The 23,833-nt window shown below is 39.9% G+C and overlaps 1 protein-coding gene and 1 long non-coding RNA gene across 4 annotated transcripts; one reads left to right on the top strand and one right to left on the bottom strand.

The window, feature by feature from the left end:
• Nucleotides 1-506: 506 nt before the first annotated feature.
• Nucleotides 507-3,122, bottom strand: prl (prolactin). The gene is made up of 5 exons (XM_026325223.1): nucleotides 3,080-3,122; nucleotides 2,209-2,321; nucleotides 1,641-1,748; nucleotides 820-1,002; nucleotides 507-698 (listed from the first exon to the last, which is right to left on the bottom strand). Exons 1-5 carry the CDS (start codon nucleotides 3,120-3,122, stop codon nucleotides 507-509), a joined length of 639 nt encoding a protein of 212 aa, XP_026181008.1.
• A 2,915-nt stretch (nucleotides 3,123-6,037) lies between these two features.
• LOC113141544 (uncharacterized) lies at nucleotides 6,038-20,310 on the top strand. Of its 3 annotated transcripts, none has more exons than XR_003296749.1 (4): nucleotides 6,038-6,183; nucleotides 10,818-10,946; nucleotides 19,464-19,574; nucleotides 19,990-20,310. It is a non-coding gene; the product is annotated as an uncharacterized LOC113141544 (long non-coding RNA). The 3 variants fall into 3 exon arrangements; XR_003296750.1 differs by lacking the exon at nucleotides 6,038-6,183 and adding an exon at nucleotides 6,874-6,910; XR_003296748.1 differs by lacking the exon at nucleotides 6,038-6,183 and having other exon boundaries at nucleotides 10,771-10,946.
• The last annotated feature ends 3,523 nt before the right edge of the window (nucleotides 20,311-23,833 follow it).

The following is a 23,833-nucleotide window of genomic DNA, read 5'->3' as shown; positions in this document are numbered from 1 at the left end:
CTTTTGCAAACTTGGCTCTGAGGGGATGCTGCTTCAGTAGAAGGAAAACATGAGGAGGAGTTACAGGATATATACCTCACAAAACTTACCACTTTTTGTGGCCACAGTGTGGTCAGTTAATAATAATAATGCCAGACCAGCTGGAAGCATCTGGGGAAGTGTCCAAATATTCATTTCCATGAGTGGAAAACAGTATGAGCCTTTATGCCATCTGGACCACTCTCTTATGTCTGTCTCACTTTATTTCAAGATGAAGCTGTTCAAAATGTAATCCATGTTTGGGCCACAGTGATGGCTAAAAGTGGTCTCATAAAACAAAAGATCATTTGACGTATTCTCTATGTAACTCCACCTCATCTTCACCCTCTGGAAGCTCAAAATGCATACTACTTTGCACTTAGAATATTAGCTTTGATAAATTTCTCAACTGTGCTAATCTATAGTTAGTAGGAAATGCAAGCTTTCAGAGAAACATCCTCTCAGAGTCAAGCTGACCCGATCACTCTTTAGCACATCTCAGGTTGCATCTTTGCTGCCCGGCAGCGTAGGACTTTCAAGAAGCTGTCGATCTTGTGGGAGTCTCTCCGGAAACAGGACAAAAGGAAATGGAAGTTGGTAAGTTTAGAGATCTTGTCCTGACCGATGTCATTGCCACCTGTGTAGGGCAGTAAGGAGATGGTCTGAGCTAGAGGACCCATCTAGGAGACAGAAGAGTCAGGAAAATTGGAGGAAAGGGTTAGAAAAAAATGAAAACTGTTTATATTACCATTTGAAATGAAATGAAATGATTCAAAAATGTTTCATCTCACACTTGCACACCTTGCCAGATAATATATCTAGGCCCTCTCCCAAGCTCTTAGAATGCTCCTGCAGCTCCTGGATCTTATTGGATATGTTGTTTTGGGCTGGATGAGGCAGGGTGTTAGCAGAGATGGACAGGACTACCAGAGGGTCCACCCAGGCTTGGAGCAGAGAGCGAGCCAATGACAACAGTTCTGCCTCCTGGAGGACAAATGAAGATGTTGTAGTTCTAATGTTTTGTCAACAGAGATTAGTCAGTTTTGCAGATTTTTCTAAAAGTCAGTGTCACAATGAAATTAAAATACATATTCCCTAATAGCAATGTTTTCAAATCATATCATTTCAGTTAGCAATAAAGTCAAATTTATTTTCAATGTAACATTATGAAATGGGTGGCACAGCTGTAAGGTGGTTAGCACTGTCGCCTCACTGCAAGAAGGTTTCAAGTTCAAATCCTGTTTGAACCTGGGGTCTTTTGGTTCCAAACATCTCGGAATCATGTAAAGCACTACAATATGAGCTTGTTTCCCATTCAATACAAGAATTTATACTTTAGATCAGGAGTGTCCAAACTATGACCAGCGGGTCAACTGCGGCCCATGGTCCATTTTTAATTGGCCCACAGCTAAAAATATAATGAAATATGGTGCACACATGAAACTTGTTCTTAAAGACATCGTTCTAAATGCTCTATTTTCTTCAAGGACATTGAATTATAAAGCATAATTTATGAATTTCACTGAATGCTGTAGTAGATTGTTGGAATATTAGGGAGGTTGCACTGATTTGTTGTATGAGAAAGATAAATATTAGGATCAAGAAATGACTCCATAACTTACTGATACTTGAAGAGCCTGGTCCTTGTCATTGGGTGTCTGAAGAGAGGAGGTGTGGCACATCGAGGGGCGGGGCATTATCGCCCGGCCTATAGGAGGGAAACGAGAGTCCTGGGACAGGCAGACAGAAAACAGTTATCTTCTTGTACTGTACATTCACAATTAACTGCTTAACTAGCAAATAAATAAATTACAATATAAATATTAGTGGCTGGCTGGATAATTGGAAATTGATATAAAATATAATGCAAAACAGCTGGCCTGGCTCTTTAAGCAAATGAACAAGCTTTAACCAAATCAACTAAGAATCTAACCAAGAATAGTTGCTTTCCTTTGTCATATAGTTTCATTACTGCTGTTTTGACAACATATAAAAAGTAGACTTGCAAACAGGTGTAACCACATCCATGCAAATCGAACTGTATATTCCAAATAATAAGATCAACTTTATTCATCCTCAAAGGGAAATTCATGATAAATAATAGTGCTTTCACTGGAGGTTTAACACACGTTGTATGTTTGGTCAACCTGAGGATGACCTCTGACAGCAAACACTAAAACAAGTACTGACCAGTTCTTGAGTGAGTGTTGTGCTGAGAGAGTGCAGTTTGTCAGAGCGCTGAGAGGCTCGGTCAAGCAGGTCACTGATGGGGACGGCGCTGCACGCTGCCACCATATACAACACTGTGGAGTATGGGGACGCGACAGAGAAGATGCAGACTTTTAGTTTTCATTTAAGTCTAATCAAAAGTATTTGTGGATAGAGTGGTAGAGATCAGCGTTCAGTGTGTTCAATAATGCTAGCACTACTTTTACATTACAAGAGGTTATTTAATAAAATGTTAATAGTAAAATAAATAAACTCACATAACTAGCTGCTGTTAAATATTTATGAGCCTGTATCAATACAGCATTATATTTGACCACCTACTTTCTACCTCTTTTCTAATGGATTTAATGAATTATTGATTAAAAGGTTTAATAGGTCAACCAAAGCCACAGTATTGAGGTCCATGCAAATATCAATATTTTAGAGTTGACAAAATCTGGCATCCGACTTGTCTGACAGCTGAGCTGATCCGATCAACTAATTGCTTGACTTTTTTGTTGTACATAAAACCATAACCTTATTCAGCATATCAGAGTTAAAATTGATGTGCACGCTTGCTAAGACATTTCATACAAGGAAAATGAGCATGTCAGAAATCTGAATAACAAGACAATGTTTAAATGCAAAAAATGATATTTTGGTTAAAAAAAATATTCAGTGCGTGTTGAGACTTTTGCACATACCCGTCTTTTTATTTATTAGAAATTTATGAACATTGTAAAGATAATTTCTATATGTTTTGTGTCAATAATAACATTATATACATCACAGACAAAGTAATGGAAATTATTTCAGATTGATCAATAAAATAGACGAGCTGAAATCATCTCACCCATCATGAAGAGCTTGCTTTCAGTGGTTTTTCTGTGAGCCATCTCGCTTCTTTTCGTTAGTCTTCACTTCTCGTCACTGCTTCTTTTGCTTTGTTTTGCCTCCGTTTTATACTACCCTGGCTTCAACACTTTGGTTATGCAGCAGCAGTGTGAGGGTCAGCTAATTGGTTGGAACTTGTTTGGTCCAGTTCATAATGAGAAACATTTGAATGGATGCAACAGGATGCAGTAACAGGTCAGCTGTCTTCATTCATTACAGCATCGTTTGAAGGTTAAATTACTGATGACCACGTAGGTCTATAACTCACCTGACCTTTTCATGGTTACAGTGTGTGGACATTTCCCCACCTGCTCCCTTTATTTGTTTTCTGTAGTGGGACTGAGATTATAACTGTTTTCAGACCGCGTATACGGTGAATAATCCATCAATTATGAAAGAAAATGTATTTGATGATGTAAAGGCATATCCCAATCCAATCTGAAAGATAATGATGATAATGGGGCCAATCAAGGCATTTTTTTATCTGATTGGTATCTGCTTTATTGAGTTGAACCTAAGGCTGAACTTTTGTTTTTAGCGGTCAGAAATATATTTAATACTACCAATTTGAAATGACTCCTAAAAAGTAAACACTCTACATAATACTGTGAGCTTACCCATCACATTTTATGTTCTAGTTTCACTAAAACAATGCTGCAGTAAGTAGAATGGTCATAAAAACCATATAAAAATGTAGTTCTCATACGATGGACAAATGCAGCCTTGTCCATCCCAATAAATAGAAAAAAACATTCTGACACAGACTGTGTTTTCTCTTAATAACATCTGCCAAATACAGAATCCTAATTTTAACTCAAAAGCCTAAAGCATTGTTATTGCATCAAATGACCTACAAATATTTCATGTTTTATGGGCTACTGATAAGCTAATCATTTTGTTTGCCAAAAACTCATTGAGACTATGTTATACTACCTAATGACCTTAGTTTAAGTTTGGGGTCAGTTAGGAAGGTTAGAATGTGAAAAATATGTGCACCTGGCCTGCAGACATCATTTGTGGATAAACAAACTTAACGTGTGGAGGGCAGATGACTGATCAGCAAATGCACAGAGATGGGAACTCAGTAGGGATGTCTGGTGGACAGATGTGTAGTAGTCAGTGTAAAATGATATTCAAGATGGCCTTAACTGTGGAACCAGATGCTAAGAGATAGGAGAGAATTAAAAAATTCTCTAAGCTGGAAGCTGCAGAACAATTCCATCTTCAAGTTTTTTGTTTTTTTTTTTTTTATTTATGACTTTAGGAGTGAGGTTACTGAGCATGCAGAGGTAGGTAAGTTGTTCCATGATCATGGGACCACTGAGCTGAAGATCTTCACTTGAGATCTTGTGGTGTGTGGTGTAGGGATCACTAGACAGCATTCACTGGCTGAGCACAGTGGGTGAGAAGGATTGCAGGCCCTGAGAGTGTTCAGGGACGTAGGTGCTGTTAAGTTGAGGCGAGTGTCACATAAGCTGTGGAGTGACTCATGTCCACAATGGTTGATAAAAATCTCTGCTGCATTTTGGATCATCTAGAGAGGATTGCTTGCGATGATCTGATGTGGTTAGTAGTGTGTTGAGTGTGTATGTTATTATGTCTAAGTTGGTGAGCAGAGTATTTTATAGTATATGTATCCAGGAGGCGTAAAAAAGAAAAAAAGGAAAGGTATAACAAGTAAGACCCTTAATGAAAGAGAGCGACAAATGCACAAACCAAGAAATCGTTTTCTACTTTACAAAGTTTTATTCATTCAACCATCTCTCCATTCTCAACAACGCTTACTCCAATTCAGGATTGCGCTGGGCTGCAGCCCATACCAGATTTTGGATGAGACGCAGGGTACACCCTGGACAAAATATTTACAGTAAATACACAATGTTTTCACCCAATATAATAAATCAACCAACTTAACTACACTCTGTTAGACTTCTTATGAACAAACATGATAAAACATCAATATTAAAAATCCAAAATAGACTTTCAGAATTTCAACGTTTAAGTTGTGACACTGAAAAGCGAATGCTCACACTAATCGCATATAATAATTCATAGTAGTTAATCTGGTTTTACTGCCTACAGAAGTAACATACAACACCAGACTTCAGAAACATCTGAAAATCCTGTTTGTGAGCAGTTTAAATAAACATGGAAAAGTTATGTCAAGAATGAAGTTAATGAATCTGTTTTTCAGCAGTTAAACAGAGCAGCAAGCAAAACCTGAATTTCTTTGTGTCTTACAGGTAAACCTCTGCACAACCTGTCACATCAGCTCTCCTTTCAAGGTCATTGCATGTGAAGTATCTGTACATTCTTTCACTGTGAAATAAAATGTAGCAACCGTTGACACAGTCTTTCTTCAGGAGACGACAAGTCATTTATATAATGTACTGTATAATGCCCAGGACACTCTGCTTTAAACCCCCCCCCCCCACTACATTAAATCTACATGTGCAAACATGCACAAGTGAGTTGACTTTCAAGGCTCCTCCTGGAAATGACCCACTCCAACACACAGAAACAAACACACACACCAACACACAAGGGCTGCAAGCAAATACCCTCAGCTCAGGAGAATGAGTTTATGTTGCTAGGTGTCTTAAAAATAAAAATGAGGGCGGAATGATTTGGGAGTTAGAATAGTTATAGTGTAACTTGTGCAGAGCCAGCATGGACCCTGAGAGTCATAGTTATGTAAATGAGTAAGGAACCTGGTGTACAGGTTGAGTAAGGAACCTGGTGTCAGGAACAGGTAATAAGATAAGAAGACCAAACTGTCCATTAAATGTTACACATGTGGCATGACATCTCAGACAACAGGGTCTTCTTTTTTTGGCCTGCCTCTTCTTTTAAATTGTTTCTTCTTCTTTCCCCCTCCCCGCTTTGACTTTTAGCCCTGGGCTAGTGCACACATGGTGAGTGCACACATGCAGACACATGCACAAACAGCAACAAAACAGAGCTGCACACCCACATTTACTGCTCTTCTGCATTTTCTGTTGATTCCTGCACTCACTTTTTCAGCTGTCTAAGTCAGGACCAAGACGTCCCATCTGCAGATAGGTAGGAACAAAAAGCTTGTTAATGTATGAAGGCTCATGTGCTGGGTTTCTGAAGGTCAGTTATGTTACTTTGAGTACATGGTGTTCTTTCTTGTCCTGATGCCCTACATGCACTCACAGGGAGGTGTACAGTGGGCTTTATATTGAAGCACGCTTCTGAGGACTTTAAAGAAGCTTAAAGAAGTTTAAAGCATAATCATTTCATAATATCTGTATTATGTAGACATGTTGTGAATTATTTTGTTTAACTTTATGGTACCATTAGGTCACCATTGGTACCTGGTTTCTGGCTCATGTGATAAATTTTATGCATGAGAAAGTATTATTTCTGTAACAGGAGGTGAGAAGGTTTTTCCATCCAGGGAGGTAATATGTTCACATTTGATGCTAATGTAATTTAGGCACTGCACACTTCTTTCTTCTTTGTGAATAAGAATGAGGAGCTGTGCTGTTTTATGGAAGAGCAGAGACCAGCTGATGTGGATTGTCCTTGTGTCACACAGAGGTTTAAAATTAAGGGAAAGAAGAGATAACAGAAAGAGGGGGAAAAAAAACTTGCATAACTTTTTTGCCTTGGTTATTCTGTCTGAGGGTTTGAAGCTCACGCAGTGATGTACATTCGGGACTACATATCCCATGAGCCACAGTCGCGTGTCAATTATAGAGCGTTATCAGGTAGGCACCAGGCGCAAGATTAATACGCACGGATCAGGTGAGACACGACAGAGGTGCGTATTTAAATGAAGTTAGAAAGTTTATTTTACAAAGAGTTTGGGGGTTTTAAAAGGGGATAACAATGTAATCTCTGCTCAGGACAGATTTCTAGGGTCGTGTGGGCAAAAAATTCTTCAAACGGGCTAGTACGGGTAAATCAGACGGGGTGCAGAATTGTGCAGGTTGTTTCACGTCTTAGGAGGACTCGTTACATGATAATATGGCCTGTACCTGCGGCTATAATGTTATTATTATGAACCAGTATTTCATGATGATTTGCTTCAGAGGGGAGTAAAAACTAAACCGCTTTGTGGCTTTTGGCTTGATAATGTTTTTTCGTGGATGATGAGCTCAGATGAAAAATCTGGAATTTGTAGGTTTAATGGAAAAAAAACTTCAAAAGTAAAAATTCTAGCCAATTGCTCTTCCGCAGTTATCTGGATTTAAATTAGAGCTGAACCAATGAATTGACTAATAGATAACTAAAACTGGGAGAAAGACAATAGGATAATCAGCTGAATCATTTTAAAGGCAAAACAATGATTAAAAGCCAATGAATCTGTAGCTCCTGTTTCTTTAAATGAGAGAATTTCCTGTTTTCTCGGTTTTATTTACTTTTGTATTTTTGCTCATGGTAAACCCGAATGTTGTTGAGTATGTCAAATAAAACAACTGGTATAACAACTTTTTACTTTTGACTTTCGACTAACAATCAAAAAGTCTTTGGGTTAATTGATAGCAGACATAAATTTGCTGCAGCCTCAAAAGATAAAAGTTAAATTATATTGAGCTCTCACTGTGACCTGAAAACTTTGTTTCTGCAAGGACATATGCCTCAGTGTTCACTCACTTTTCCTTGTCTGGATGAATAAAGATATACAGTATATACTATATGTATAATGTTTACAGATTATAAAAGACACTAATAAAAGATAAATGTCCTCTAACTTCAGCCCCCAAACATTTAGTTGCTATTCACGTTACATTCCTTGACCTTGAAAGCATCGCTGACGTGCTGAAACTCAACAGGCTACAAGTTTCTGTGACTTTTGCACAAAGTTGCCACTAGGTGGCACAATTTAATAGATGTTTTTAATTTAATAGATGAACTGTCTGTCATTATCCCTGTTGCACACAATGTGGCTGCTTTTCTGTATATCTAAACTATGCAGTCATCTATAGTTCCAGGAGGAGGAGCGCTATTTCAGATGCCCATTATACTTTTTATAGTCTGTCTCAACTGTTAGGTGCAACACTTTCATTGCTAAAAAGAAGAAATGCTGCTCACTCAGAAAAGACTAAGGGCTCCCTTGAGGGCTCTCATGTGGGTTAATAATCACTGCAACATCAATAACCTGCTGCTTATTTTGCAACTGTGTGGTTCATTTGCTTGCACTGCTGTGTAACCATCACATATAACAGGTTACATTTGTTCCATGCAAACATCAACATGTGATCCAACACCGAGGTATTTCATAAACCCTTGGATATTATAAGCCATCCAGTGGTCAGGAAGCCTGTAAAGATGCAGTGATCTGCACTTTAGATGTCACTGATCTCCTGAGCCAGTGTATTTAGATTATTTCTATAAGTTATAAATCCAGATGTTTGCTCTTCAAAAATATCACACTGTACAGTTAAGTCCGTATATACTGGGATAATAAGCTTTTGGCCATTTGGCCTCTGTACACCATCACATTGATTTTGAATTGAAACACTCAATATGTGAGCGAAGACTTTCAGTTCACTTTAATTCAAGGGGTTTTACAAAAGTGTAGCTTTAACTATTTAGGAATTAAAGCCACTTTTATGCCACTTTTATGCACCCAAATTTTTGGTGGCTCATAAATGAGACATAGCTGACAAGAAGTTTCATGGCCAGGTATGGCCTGTTCCCCCGTAGTTCAGGACAGATTAAAAAGACAGAAGTTCTAGAGTTGGTTCTGAATGTTACATTGGATTTGGTAGTCACTGAAACACTCAACGTGAGGTCCAACAAGGTGTCTGTACAAGTACATGAGGCTGAAAAAACAAAATAAACCAAACAAGGAGATACAGCAGTAAAACATTGGGAGTGGCCAAAACAACAGTTTGGAACATTCTTAAAAAGAAGAAATTCACTGGCAACCTCAGCAACAGCTAAAGGTCTGGACGACTACCGAGGACAAAGAGATGACTTCATGATATAAATATGGAGGCTTCACAAGGTGCAAACCACAGGTAATGTTCAAAAACAGAAAATCTAGATTGATCCAGGAAACACCTAAAAATGCTCAGTTTTGGAATAAGATTCTTTGGACTGATGAAAACAAGATTCATTTGTATCAGAATGATTCAATGGGAAGAGAAAAGTATAGAGAAATGAAGTAACAGCTCATGATCTGAAGCAGACCACATCATCTGTCAAATATGGTGGAAGCAGTGTTATGGCATGGACATGTGGAACTCAGCCACTGATGACTATATGTAGCAGAATGAATTCAGAAGTGTATGGGGCTATAAACTACCCAGTCAGCCAACTCCTGCAAATCTGAAAGGACACCACTGTCCTGCAGAGGGATAATAAAAAAAACATATAACATAACCCAAGAGTTTTTCAAGGCAAAAAATTAGATATTCTGCACTGGCCAAGTCAACCACCTGATCTCAACCCAATAGAGCATGCTTTGCTTTTCTACTAACTGAAGGCAGAAAGAAACACAAACAAGCAACAACTGAAGGGAGCTGGGAACTGCACTAAAGACATGGCAAAGCATCTCCATCCATCCGTTATCTATACCCGCTTATTCCTAACCAGGGTCACAGGGATCAGCTGGAGCCTATCCCAGCTCTCTTTGGGTGAAAGGCAGGGGTCCACCCTGGACAGGTCACCAGTCCATCACAGGGCCACATAGAGACAAACAACCTCACACACTCACACTCACTCCTATGGGCAATTTAGAGTCACCAATCAACCTGACATACATGTTTTTGGACTGTGGGAGGAAACCAGAGTACCTGGAGAAAACCCACACAAGTACAGGGAGAACATGCAGACTCCACACAGAAAGACTGTGAAGTAACGGTGCTAACCACTGTGCTGCCTGGCAAAGGATCTCAGAGGAGAAAACTTAGCATTTGGTCATGTCCATGGGTTCCGGACTTCAGGCAGGTATTGACTGAAATGGAGTTTCACAATTAAAAGTATTCAAAATAAGCCTTATATTTGTAATTATTTTACTTGGTTCCATTATTTATGAACCACCAAAAATTAGACTGTAAAAATGGCTGTAATCCTTAAATGGTTAATGCCACACTTTTGTCTAACCCTTTGAATTAAAGCTGAAAGTTTTGACTTCACTCACATATGAAATGTTTCATTTCATATTTTGTGTAGTGGTGCACAGAGGCTAAATGGCAAATAACTCATTGGTCCAATAATGTATATGTGAACTTAATTGCATGTCATTTAGCCACAGTGTTGTGAGTGACCTGTAGTGCAACAGGTTATGCTGTGTTAGCAGCAGCAGTGCTAACAAGTGGTCATTTGGCATCTGTTTCAGCAACATTTTGCACAGAAACACAACTTAGCATTTGACAGAGGTTAATGCTGAGGTCACTGAGTATTGGATCTGACCTCCCTGCCATAACAGATTCAGACTGAAGGTGCAGACATGACCCTGCACATACTAGTTAATTCATTCCATCTCACTGTTTCCCACTGTTCCTCCTCTGTATAGGAGCCCAGGTCACTGCCCCTTCGCCCTTGTGCCTCTCTACCCCCACCCATTCTGTGCACATTTGCTGCCCTCTCACATGTTTTATCTCCTCCCACATCCTCTTGTGCTCCCTCCCCTTCCACCAACTCATCTCTAATATCTCTCTGTGTCTCTCTCTCTCTCTCTCTGTCTGTGTCTCGGTCGGTGGCTCTGGGATCCATAGGTGTTCAGAGGACAGGGACAGGACACACAGCAGCACCATAGACATGTCAGACTCAGAGACCACCACTGCCCCCGCCGAGGCCCCCGTCCCCGCTGCATGTGCCAACATAAAGGCTAACCTGGATAAATGGTAGGTGTTGGTGTGCATGTTGGAAAGAAGTGTGAGAAGAAAGCATAAATGTGTTTCTTCTGCATTTTGTACAACCTACAGATGTGAAGAACAGTTGGTCATCACAACACTTAGAGTGACAGTGAGCATTGCAGGGAGATCTTACAGCCATTGGTCCAGTCGTGTATTTTCAAGATCTCAACATTCCTACATGAAGGGATATTATTTTTATTATTATTATTATTATTATTATTATTATAAGATACAAGAATCCTGAGCAATCAAGTGATTATTTGAATCATCTGTGATGTGCTTTAATTATACCCAATGAGCTGCCCAATGGCTGCAACCATCCAAACTTAGAACAAAAAGTGCTCTAGCCTATGAGTTGATATAACCTTGCATAGGTCTAACAGAGACAGCAGCATCCTAAAGTGCGCCATGCTAAAATGGAGTCTTTTCAGAGGAGGCTGTGGTTAGCAATGAAAACTGCCAGCAGAGAATGAAGTTGAAATGTGACTGAATTCGACATCTAGGCAGGGAGCGAGGGGTGGGGGGTTATGAAAACTTGGGGTTCCCTGTGTGGTGAAGAGAGATTTGGAGCTTAATGATGTGTGGCAGGAGGTAAATGCTGGATGCTGATCCGTATGCATGGATGAAGACTGGGAATCTGCTTGCGTCACTAGCCTTCCTTTTCCCACAATGCTTTGAGTTAGCATGTCCGGTTTGTCCGTGCTGTGTCCTTTTGCCTTTTATTTTCAAGGACATCTCATATTTTGGTAGGTTTTATTACTTGTTTCAACAGCAGACACAAAGCAACATGGATTAACGGTGTGCATGTGTGAGGCTGCGCGCACATGTGGGTGTACATATGCATGCACGTGCACATATGTGCACACTGTTCCGTAAGAAATGAAGTGACACTTTGGTACTAATCTTCTTGGCTTCTGCACACATCTTGTCCTGACAGTCCATTCTGACAGTTGGGGATTTGCTGTGAATGTTTGTCAATTTGCCAATATAATGAATAACTATGTTTTTGAAGTTTAGTCATTTTGTGTTGTTTCTTAGAGTAAATGCATTTTAGTCATAGTTAAGTCTCTTCTCAGCCAGAGTGTTGGGTCTTGATAAGGTGGTGCAGGGTGCATGAACCCTTTAGATAAGACAGCCAGGTTGAGGAGGAGGAGGGTGGGCCTGGCAGGTCAAGGCTTGGGAGGTTTGCTAGTCCTGATACAAGCAGGACAAGTATTGTGTCTGAGGACAGTGTTGTGTCTTAAATTAATTTTCATAGTTGATAGTACGATATACAGTATTAAATTTTTTTTTCACACAGTTCTATGTTTAGGTTTTATAACAATAGTGTAAGTCTGCCATCAACAAACAGCTTGCTTTTGTGTTCCAGGGCCCAGTGGAGCCATGTTTTTTTTTTTGTTTTGTTTTTTGTAACATCTGGGTCTATGCTGGGTGCAGGTGAGCATTCTGCAGGGTGTTTTAAAACCACAATAGACATGTAGTGATGATGCATTCTTTACACATGTGTAACATCTCATGGTTTTGGGTGTTCTCTGATGTGAGCCATTGCATTCAGCGGAACCTGAACCCATGATATTGAATGTCAGCTGTCGTCAGCTCTTGGCAGCTCTTAATCAGAGGTACACAGTGACCCCTCAAACTATACACAGCATGCCAGTCTTTTATCCTTCAGACAGACACAGTTAACAGCTCACTAGCAAACACAGCTAAAGAGGTACTACAGAGATCATGACTACAAGCAGCCGAGATGACTTTCCTTTATCGGGTGGCTGGGCTTAGTCTCAGCTGAGGTGGTTTAAGCATCCTTACAGAACCTGCTGCCACCACAACCCAGTTGTGGATAAGTGGCAGAAAATGGATAAATGGATGGAAAGATACTTCCCAGATTAAGAGACCACAACAGGAGATTAAGAAACCAAAAGCAGAGAAAAGATAGTGAATACTAGACTAACATCTGCAGGCCAGATCAACAACTTCAAATCAACGCTGGATGTGTAAATAAGAAACTGTACAATAACAAGTTTATCATATCAACGGAAATGGTCATGTCAATGTTGAGCTCACAAGTAGTTTTCACTGCCCACAAGTAGCCTAAAAAATAATGATTGCACATTCTGCAAACAGACCGTGTGTAAAAGTACTGCAGTTTCCCTTTGAAGTGGCCAACTTAAACGTTAAGGTCCACTTTTCATCGTTGTTCACATAATGCCAGTCTAGTCAGAAACACCTGAGCTACACTTTTTCACTTTTTCACCCACATTTTCAAGCGGACTATGTTCCCAATATTCTTTAGTTACAAGTGATTGTTTGTAAATTGATCATGCTGTCACTGACAAGTAACTTGCCTGAATGTTTTAATCCAGGCTTTGTTTCTCTTCTATTATTAGGTTTTCTTAAGGGAAGGTGTTCAGATTTCACTTAGCTCACTTGTGGATTCCTGTCTCTGTATATGGCCATAAATATGACAAATGCTACATATTACCAGCTCCTTCAGCCTGTCTGGATGACCCATCGAATACAAAGCTACACTTAAAGCCAGCTGTAGGTTCAACATGGCAGTCTGTGTAAGGACCCCAGACCCTCTGTTTATTAATAGATAGAGATGTGTATAAGACATTCTGTATGTGCAGGATGCCATGCCATGTTCCCTGCTATAGATCACATTACTGTGCCACCTGACACCTGCTTCAGACAGCCAAATAAGTCAAAGCAACAGCTCACATTCACTCAGTCAGAAGCACATGGAGGTGTCCATGTTGGCCCTCTGTGGTGATCTCTGCGTGCAAGATCAAGATCAGATCAGAACAAGATTTCTTTATTGTTTAATTAGATATTTTTATTTTTTTAACACATTGATACACTTTCTCATTCAGTTTCACAAGAAAATGTTTCCAAACATTTTACTGGAGCTATACAGTGTGTACGGAAAGTATTCAGACCCCTTTAAATTTTTCACTCTTTGTGTCATTGCAGCCATTTGCCAAAATCAAAAAAGTTCATTTTATTTCTCATTAATGTACACTCAGCACCCCATCTTGACAGAAAAAAACATAAATGTAGAAATTTTTGCAAATTTATTAAAAAAGAAAAACTGAAATATCACATGGTCATAAGTATTCAGACCCTTTGCAGTGACACTCATATTTAACTCACATGCTGTCCATTGCTTCTGATCCTCCTTGAGATGGTTCTGCTCCTTCATTGGAGTCCAGCTGTGTTTAATTAAACTGATTGGACTTGATTAGGAAAGGCACACACCTGTCTATATAAGACCTTACAGCTCACAGTGCATGTCAGAGCAAATGAGAATCATGAGGTCGAAGGAACTGCCCAAGGAGCTCAGAGACAGAATTGTGGCAAGGCACAGATCTGGCCAAGGTTACAAAAGAATTTCTGCAGCACTCAAGGTTCCTAAGAGCACAGTGGCCTCCATAATCCTCAAATGGAAAAAGTTTGGGACGACCAGAACTCTTCCTAGACCTGGCCGTCCAGCCAAACTGAGCAATCGTGGGAGAAGAGCCTTGGTGAGAGAGGTAAAGAAGAACCCAAAGATCACTGTGGCTGAGCTCCAGAGATGCAGTAGGGAGATGGGAGAAAGTTCCACAGAGTCAACTATCACTGCAGCCCTCCACCAGTCTGGGCTTTATGGCAGAGTGGCCCGATGGAAGCCTCTCCTCAGTGCAAGACACATGAAAGCCTGCACAGAGTTTGCCAAAAAACACATGAAGGACTCCCAGACTATGAGAAATAAGATTCTCTGGTCTGATGAGACCAAGATTGAACTTTTTGGCGTTAATTCTAAGCGGTATGTGTGGAGAAAACCAGGCACTGCTCATCACCTGTCCAATACAATCCCTACAGTGAAACATGGTGGTGGGAGCATCATGTTGTGGGGGTGTTTTTCAGCTGCAGGGACTGGACGACTGGTTGCAATTGAAGGAAAGATGAATGCGGCCAAGTACAGAGATATCCTGGAAGAAATCCTCTTCCAGAGTGCTCAGGACCTCAGACTGGGCCGAAGGTTCACCTTTCAACAGGACAATGACCCTAAGCACACAGCTAAAATAACAAAGGAGTGTCTTTGGAACAACTCTGTGACCGTTCTTGACTGGCCCAGCCAGAGCCCTGACCTAAACCCAATTGAGCATCTCTGGAGAGACCTGAAAATGGCTGTCCACCAACGTTCACCATCCAACCTGACAGAACTGGAGAGGATCTGCAAGGAAGAATGGCAGAGGATCCCCAAATCCAGGTGTGAAAAACTTGTTGCATCATTCCCAAGAAGACTCATGGCTGTACTAGCTCAAAAGGGTGCTTCTACTCAATACTGAGCACAGGGTCTGAATACTTATGACCATGTGATATTTCAGTTTTTCGTTTTTAATAAATTTGCAAAAATGTCTACATTTCTGTTTTTTTCTGTCAAGATGGGGTGCTGAGTGTACATTAATGAGAAATAAAATGAACTTTTTTGATTATGGCAAATGGCTGCAATGACACAAAGAGTGAAAAATTTGAAGGGGTCTGAATACTTTCCGTACACACTGTAGTTGCTATGGTTATGGCTATGGTGATGGCTATGTTATGGTTATGGTGATGGTTATGGTTATGGTTATGGTTGTTACACTTGCAAAGTCACACAGGGGTGAAGTATGAGCGACAATATGGACATGTACACCAATAAAGCATGCTAAGCCTTTTAAATGTTACATGTTGTGCTTTTGTACCTCCATACTAGTTGTTTAGATTTGTAATTACTTACAGTTTTGTATCTTCACACCACAGCCACACATTTTTAGAAATTCTTTGAGAAATTCATTTATATTGGTTTAATTTAAATATTGTCTTTGTAGTTTTTTCACGTGTTTTAAGAAGATAGAATGTTATCACTAAGGTGTAATCAGAAAGTAATGTAGAAAATAAATATGCAGTGTGTTAATGCTTTCTTGCGAAGAGTAAACTTTCTTCTTCCACTTCTTTTATGAGAGCATGTACCCCCCTTCCTTTATAGCTGTGACATTTGTTGTCACAAAAATACACAAAAAATACATTACCTGACGCTTTACCCTAAATTAAATGCCTAACCCAAATTAAATGCCTAACCCAAATCAAATGCCTAACCCAAATCCGTAACCAAACCCCAAACCTGATCAAACCTGAACCCTGAAACGAAGTTTCAACCCTCAAAAAACTTTTTGAAGTGAGAATCTGGCAAAATGTCATCGCAAAGATGAAATCCATCTAACATTTGTCCACAGAAACACACACACTCACTATCTTGTGTCTTCATACTGAATGCCTGTGCAGACATGCATGTACATTCTCGTCTGTGGAAACCGGACTGGTTTTCATTTTGGAATTTGGTGACTGCGCAGAATTCAGTAATCTGAGTGCTGTACTGTTGCGTCAGACCGGGCACCGGCCCCCTTCCTCTCTACTCGCCTGCCCCCCCCCCCCCACCTCCCCCGTGCACCATCCATCACAATACTTTGATCTTCTTTACTTACTCATGTGACACTTGAGGAATTTTGTCAACATGGAAAGAAATCATTCATAGGAGATTTACAAAAGTTCATAATTGCAAAAAATTTCTCATACGTGCAAGAGACTCCAGTCCTGACTTGAATATTATACTCCCCAGGTCTTTTAACAAATTATTCAAACCTAGCAAAGACAAAATATTTTTGAGCTCTTCGTAATTGCTAGACACAGTATTGTTTTAAGGAGTTGCAAACCAAAACCAAGGGGAAACAAGTCAAGGCACCCAGTGGATACTTTAATAATTGCTGCATACCAAGGAACATGACATGTTCAGTCTATTCTCTCAGCTAATGTCTGGCCTCTAGCTATAGCTTTGGCTGCTGCACCTGCTTGATGATCCGTTATTCATGTTTGTCTCAGGGGACAGTCTACAGCCAACTCCACCTAAATAATTCAGCCTTCATTTCCTGATTGTGTCCAAGATGGTCGGATGATGTCACTCTTCCAACCAGCCTGAGTGGCGATCAGTCAGACGTGGACATGTTGAGATCAATGCATCAGGATGTTAACTAGTGCTTGACAGACAGAAGTTTGTTTAGTTTACAAAGTGTGCTGGTCATGCTACTGTTTCACCAAGTAAATGTACTGCTTCATATACAGAATATTAGAAACTTTGCTTTTATGTTGCTGTAATTGTATAATATCATGTAATATATGCATAAAGTGTGGACTGGCCCATGTTCAGGCCTGAGATGAGAGATGTGGCTGGTTGCCGTGACAGCCCAACTTTGCCCCATGACCCTGTAACATGACCTCACTCAGAATCATGCTTTGTCTCAGGAGATTGCATAATGGTTGCCATGGTAGTATGCCATTGGTCCTCTCCCTCCTCTGCCTGTGCATGATGCTATCTCTAACCCCTCTGTTTAATGTGATATACATGTATGCATTCTTATCAAGTCTGTGTGGGTTTAAATATAGAACAATTTTATAGCATAGTCAAGTAATGAATGTGAATGATATTGCCTTTAATTTAAACAGCCATGATTTTATTTTAATGGAGTACAGTACAGTCCCTCCAATCTCCCTCAGTTCAGTTGGCATTTTCTTCCTGCTGATATTGCATGTTGTGGTGAACTGATGGTGCTGTGGTAGAACAACATGTCCCCCGGGTTTAGATACTACGTCGCTCTGATGTCGGGTCACCAGATCAGCGCATCAAAAATATGCACTTATTGACTCTGTCAAAGCAGTTATACACAGTTCCAGTCCCCTACTAGTATTGCATGCTTGCAGTGGCTCACATTTCCTCACACACCCTTCATTTCATCCATCCTGGCAAAGTAAAGTGCTGTCTGATAATCTCCAGCAGTCAGCTGTGTGTTACATCACTAATAGGCAGCCAGCTTCAATACAAACAGATAAAGCAGCAGAGAAGGCCCTGGTCAACTGCTATATTAAAATCGATGTGGCACTGTGATTTCCAAAATAAATTCATTCCACTGAATAGTCTTTATTTGTTGTTGTTGGATTACTTAAGTAGTCTCGGAGTCTTGTCGTCAGAGACTTCAGAAGGTCACTGTTCCTGCTCCTGCATGCACTTAGCTTAGCATAAAGACTACACATATCATTGTAACTCGACACATTTTTGGAAAGATAGAGTTGTTTAATATTAGCTTTACATAGTTTCTCAGTTTACTCTTCACAAGAAAGCTAAATTGCATAGTTGTTAAGACAAGCTACCATTAGCATGACACACTATCATAGTCTCAGGTCTGACTTGGTCAAGTTGCATTTTTTTTTTTTTGTTTTGTTTTTTTTTTTTTTACTCAACGCATGTAGTAAAAATTATATTATCTCTGACTATGCTCTGTCAAATCAGATGTTTTTTGTAAGGCTAAACAGAGTACTATTAAGATTGCAGCCCTGGTTGTACAGAGCATCCTTGACTCCTCACCTTTTCATGTGATGCAGTAGCAAATGTTCAGTTTCAGTTTTATTTGTATAGTGCCAAATGACAATTCAATCATCTCAAGGCACTTTACAAAAAACAAAAAAACCCAACCTGGTAGGGTTTTTGACCACTTTAATAGGGTGATCACTAAACAGTGATACTGAATAAAAATTGAGATAATATTACAAACAGTACAGCTGTACATGAATACATAGTTTTCCTTCAGTCCTTCTTGCACTCGCATGTAATCTGAATGATGTGCAGGAAATGTGGGCTCTGATATTAGCAAAGAAAACTGCTAGAGTGAGTTAATATCAGTGTTGGGTTTGCTATTGCTTATTGTGTAGAAAGGAAAAAATACTGTCTTCAGAAAAATTAGACAGGAAAAAAAGACGGGTGGTGAAGGTGATGTTGAGGGGATGAGTTGAGGAGGAACTGGAGGAAAATCAGAACAGACGGGATGTTAGGACGTCATGAAGTGAAAGGAGGAGTCAGAGGATAGGTTTACATTTATGTAACGTGAAACCCCGCCTCCTGTGAGCTCAGCCTCTTACCTCTGCCTTATCATCTCTGCATTATCACACAACCAGCCTCCCTTGTGTCCTATCAAACAGATAGGATCATCCACATGGCTTTCTGGATCCTTCACTCTGCCCCCTCTGTTTCTGTGCCTCTTTTCTCTCCCTCACTCTCGCTCCATCGCACTAATGCACTGTGGCACTGTCGGCTGCTACATTTGCTCCTGCATGGAACCCTGAAATAATTTGTTCTCTCTCTCACTTTATTCTGTCTTTGCAATTATGTTATTGTTGCTATTTTTTGTTTCTACTAAAACCAAGCATATTTCTTGTCAAAAGAATTAGATGGACTGGGACTTAGTCCACTACTAACAAAGGCTCACTAAAACCTCTGTCTCCCTCTTTGTGTCATTCCTTTTTCTGTTTTCTATTTCAGGACACCTGACGTGTGTGAGAAATTGACATACAGATACCACCATGCTTTGAATGAAAGTTATTAAATTGTGGAGTTTTTTAAAACTGTAATCTAATTGTCATTAATGTTTCCTCCAGTGTGGCAGAGAAGGGGGCCGAGGGCTGCAAAGATCTGATGGAGGCCTTTGCTGCTTGTGTGAAGAGTGCAGCTGAGGGGACATTGTGAGGAGTCTCCCTCCAACTGCAAATGTAAGTATGTTACATAATCACTCATGGCTTACTGGGACAGTTGAATCTATCTATCACAGAATGACTTCTAGTCATGTAGTTTCCACATTGTGTCGCAGTTTTCCAAAAATACATGTTAATACATGTGGAACACATTGTGGTGTGGCTCTTACTGAAATAATAATATCGACTAGCTCTTTCTTTCTACTAGCTTCAGCAAACCCAACAAAAGCTACAAATAGCAGCAGTGGTTCCTTGCTAAAAGTGATTTTAAAATGGCCTGAGCCACGTTTTGATAACCTGCCAGCCATGCTACTTTGCATACTGAGATCCAATCATAAGGCATAAAAAGAAACACTTATTTATATCAGATGTAAATAAACCCTAACTTCGATCCCTGCCTTCCTCTATGTCATCTCTCCCTCCTCTCTTCCAGGTCCACTGTACTGAGTCCTCCAGTTTCCAGCATTTCCCTCTTCATAGCAGCACTGGACTGAATATGGTGTGACAAACTGTGTTGATTTGGGCTGAGATTGGGATCTGGCAGCAGTAGCCATTGTTTTTTCCCCTGTCCTCCCCTGTTTTAGACTCATCGGGTATCCTTCAGTCTTACCATGATTCTCCTTTTTTCCTATAAACCTGACATTAACTTGTAGACAATACTAGTAATCCGATGGGCTGTATTGTAAATTGTTGACTTAAAATGAATACTTATAAATGGAAATAAAGTCTAAAATAATTCCGTATAAAAACATGACTTTTGAACTTGTTTGTTTTGATCAGCTGTGTACTTTCTTGAAGTATAACTATATGATTCCTCATGATCATAGTTTTACCTTGCACTGGAGTACACATAGTAGCAATGGCTGAAATATTCTTTTAAAGTCTAAATGACCAAAAGTCTTTATTTAATCACATTACTAGACAGTGATCTTGAAGAACTAATGCCAACAACTGACACTTGAACAATTTGACATTTTGTGTTCTGAGAAATAACATCAAATAACTGCCAGACATCTCCTCAACAATTTGTTTTCTATCTGCTTCTTTCATATTGGAATTTTTTTGGCAGTGCTAGAAATTAAATTTACACACTTACAGTAAGTGCATATACAGTATGTTGTCTTTATGAAGGAGCGTAAAAATAAGTCTTGGTTATATATTATGTATTGGTTTTTCTCCTTTTCTTATTTTGTTACATGTTTGCGGCTTGAACAGTTTGAGATATGTATGCTGTATGTTTCTAAAAATCTTAATCTGAAAAATAACTCCCAACTTCAGCTGTAAAAAATGTTTTAAAATGAAATATTATCCTCAAATTAGAAGAGTAGAAGTATAGTTTGAAATGGAATAACAGGAAGTAAAAGTTTTACTTGGGTAAATGTATTTAGTTATTTTCCACCAGTGCAGCTCAGCAGGCTTTCGACTTTATACCGGCAAAAATTAAAAAGCAGTCTGCATAACATAATGATTATGTTTAACAGAGAAAGACTGAATGTACTGACTGCATTACTAATAAAATGTCAAAATAAAGAGGAAAACAGCACCATCATGTGGTTAGCAGTTACATTAGCAGCTGCCACTACTTCAGTAATTCCTCTTGGGAAAATGAAAAAGGAACATGAGATAGCATTTTAATTTTGTAAGACTATAAACCATCCCAGACATATTTTACTATCATTGTTAAGCTTCAAGTAACAGTATTAAACAGTAATAAAATATATAAAAAAACATCTTACATCCCTTGTTCCAAAGTGTTCACATTTCCACACCAAACAGACAGAGCAGAGAGTGCCTGTTATTTCTAACCAGGATTTGAATGTTTAAGGGGAACACCTAAAATATAATCAAAAAATATGAAAAGAGAGCAAAAAAACAAGATCAAAATCAACAGTTGTGATATGTATACTGTATACCAAGTGGACTAAATGAGCCTATCCCAGCCTTCTTTGGGCAAAAGTCAAGGGTAGAAACCTTACATAATAATAGACAATGGGCCCAGCACTGAGCCTTGATGTAAGCCCTGATGTAATTTTTGCACTGGTTGAAAACTCCTATGCTATCTCCATATTTTCTTTAGGATATAAGATACAAGTGATTCAAAGTTTGGGCAGCATGGTGGATGAGTGGTTACCACTGTTGCCTCACAGCAAGAAGGTTCCTGGTTTGAAACCCAGCAGGGACCTTTCTGTGTGGAGTTTGCATGTTCTCCCTGTGCTTGTGTGGGTTTTCTCCAGGTACTCTGGTTTCCTCCCACAGTCCAAAAACATGTATGTCAGGTTGATTGGTGACTCTAAATTGTCCATAGGAGTGAGTGTGAGTGTGTGAGGTTGTTTGTCTCTATGTGGCCCTGTGATGGACTGGTGACCTGTCCAGGGTGGACCCCTGCCTTTCACCCAAAGAGAGCTGGGATAGGCTCCAGCTGATCTCTGTGACCTTAAAATAGGAATCAGTGGGTATAATGGATGCATTTGCAATGCTGTCCTAGAAAAAATATTTATGTAGTATCTTATCACTTTGTCTTCATGAATGGATTTTACCCATTTTAATTCAAATCCACAAAAAGTGACAACTAAAGAGACTGTGTTTGTGGTACCCCCAAGTGTTAAAATATAGGAAGCCTAACTCTGTATTTTTTATTCTTACAGTGGGTACGGAAAGTATTCAGACCCCTTTAAATTTTTCACTCTTTGTGTCATTGCAGCCATTTGCCAAAATCAAAAAAGTTCCTTTTATTTCTCATTAATGTACACTCAGCACCCCATCTTGACAGAAAAAAAACAGAAATGTAGAAATTTTTGCAAATTTATTAAAAAAGAAAAACTGAAATATCACATGGTCATAAGTATTCAGACCCTTTGCAGTGACACTCATATTTAACTCACATGCTGTCCATTTCTTCTGATCCTGCTTGAGATGGTTCTGCTCCTTCATTGGAGTCCAGCTGTGTTTAATTAAACTGATTGGACTTGATTAGGAAAGGCACACACCTGTCTATATAAGACCTTACAGCTCACAGTGCATGTTAGAGCAAATGAGAATCATGAGGTCGAAGGAACTGCCCAAGGAGCTCAGAGACAGAATTGTGGCAAGGCACAGATCTGGCCAAGGTTACAAAAGAATTTCTGCAGCACTCAAGGTTCCTAAGAGCACAGTGGCCTCCATAATCCTCAAATGGAAAAAGTTTGGGACGACCAGAACTCTTCCTAGACCTGGCCGTCCAGCCAAACTGAGCAATCGTGAGAGAAGAGCCTTGGTGAGAGAGGTAAAGAAGAACCCAAAGATCACTGTGGCTGAGCTCCAGAGATGCAGTAGGGAGATGGGAGAAAGTTCCACAGAGTCAACTATCACTGCAGCCCTCCACCAGTCGGGGCTTTATGGCAGAGTGGCCCGACGGAAGCCTCTCCTCAGTGCAAGACACATGAAAGCCTGTATAGAGTTTGCCAAAAAACACATGATGTATGTGTGGAGAAAACCAGACACTGCTCATCACCTGCCCAATACAATCCCTACAGTGAAACATGGTGGTGGGAGCATCATGTTGTGGGGGTGTTTTTCAGCTGCAGGGACAGGACGACTGGTTGCAATTGAAGGAAAGATGAATGTGGCCAAGTACAGAGATATCCTGGAAGAAAACCTCTTCCAAAGTGCTCAGGACCTCAGACTGGGCCGAAGGTTCACCTTTCAACAGGACAATGACCCTAAGCACACAGCTAAAATAACAAAGGAGTGGCTTCGGAACAACTCTGTGACCGTTCTTGACTGGCCCAGCCAGAGCCCTGACCTAAACCCAATTGAGTTGCATCATTCCCAAGAAGACTCATGGCTGTACTAGCTCAAAAGGGTGCTTCTACTCAATACTGAGCACAGGGTCTGAATACTTATGACCATGTGATATTTCAGTTTTTCTTTTTTAATAAATTTGCAAAAATTTCTACATTTCTGGTTTTTTCTGTCAAGATGGGGTGCTGAGTGTACATTAATGAGAAATAAAATGAACTTTTTTGATTTTGGCAAATGGCTGCAATGACACAAAGAGTGAAAAATGTAAAGGGGTCTGAATACTTTCCGTACCCACTGTATACTTCCGTTATATTCCTGTTGAAAGTCTTCTGCTCATTTGGAGTGTACCTGCCTTATACCCTGGTGTTTGCTGGTGTATCCTGATCTGTTTCTGTGGCTGCAGCCAATCACAGAATGGGAGACTGGAGTTTAAAAAAAAAAAAGAGAGAGGGAGAGGAGGGAGGTAGCGGAACCCGGATGCTGATGCTGACCGATGA

Source organism: Mastacembelus armatus, chromosome 8, assembly GCF_900324485.2.
Source record: "Mastacembelus armatus chromosome 8, fMasArm1.2, whole genome shotgun sequence".
Taxonomy (NCBI): domain Eukaryota; kingdom Metazoa; phylum Chordata; class Actinopteri; order Synbranchiformes; family Mastacembelidae; genus Mastacembelus; species Mastacembelus armatus.
The sequence above is the reverse complement of the archived record's forward strand: the minus strand, read 5'-3'. Positions and strand labels throughout refer to the sequence as shown.

Bases quoted from the DNA above. Each gene is read 5' to 3' on its own strand.
- prl (XM_026325223.1), bottom strand. From the start codon at position 3,122: ATGGCTCACAGAAAAACCACTGAAAGCAAGCTCTTCATGATGG. The intron at 1,749-2,208 runs GTCAGTACTTGT...TGCCTGTCCCAG, and splicing joins CAACACTCACTCAAGAACTG to GACTCTCGTTTCCCTCCTAT. The intron at 1,003-1,640 runs GTAAGTTATGGA...TTTGTCCTCCAG, and splicing joins ACCAGGCTCTTCAAGTATCA to GAGGCAGAACTGTTGTCATT.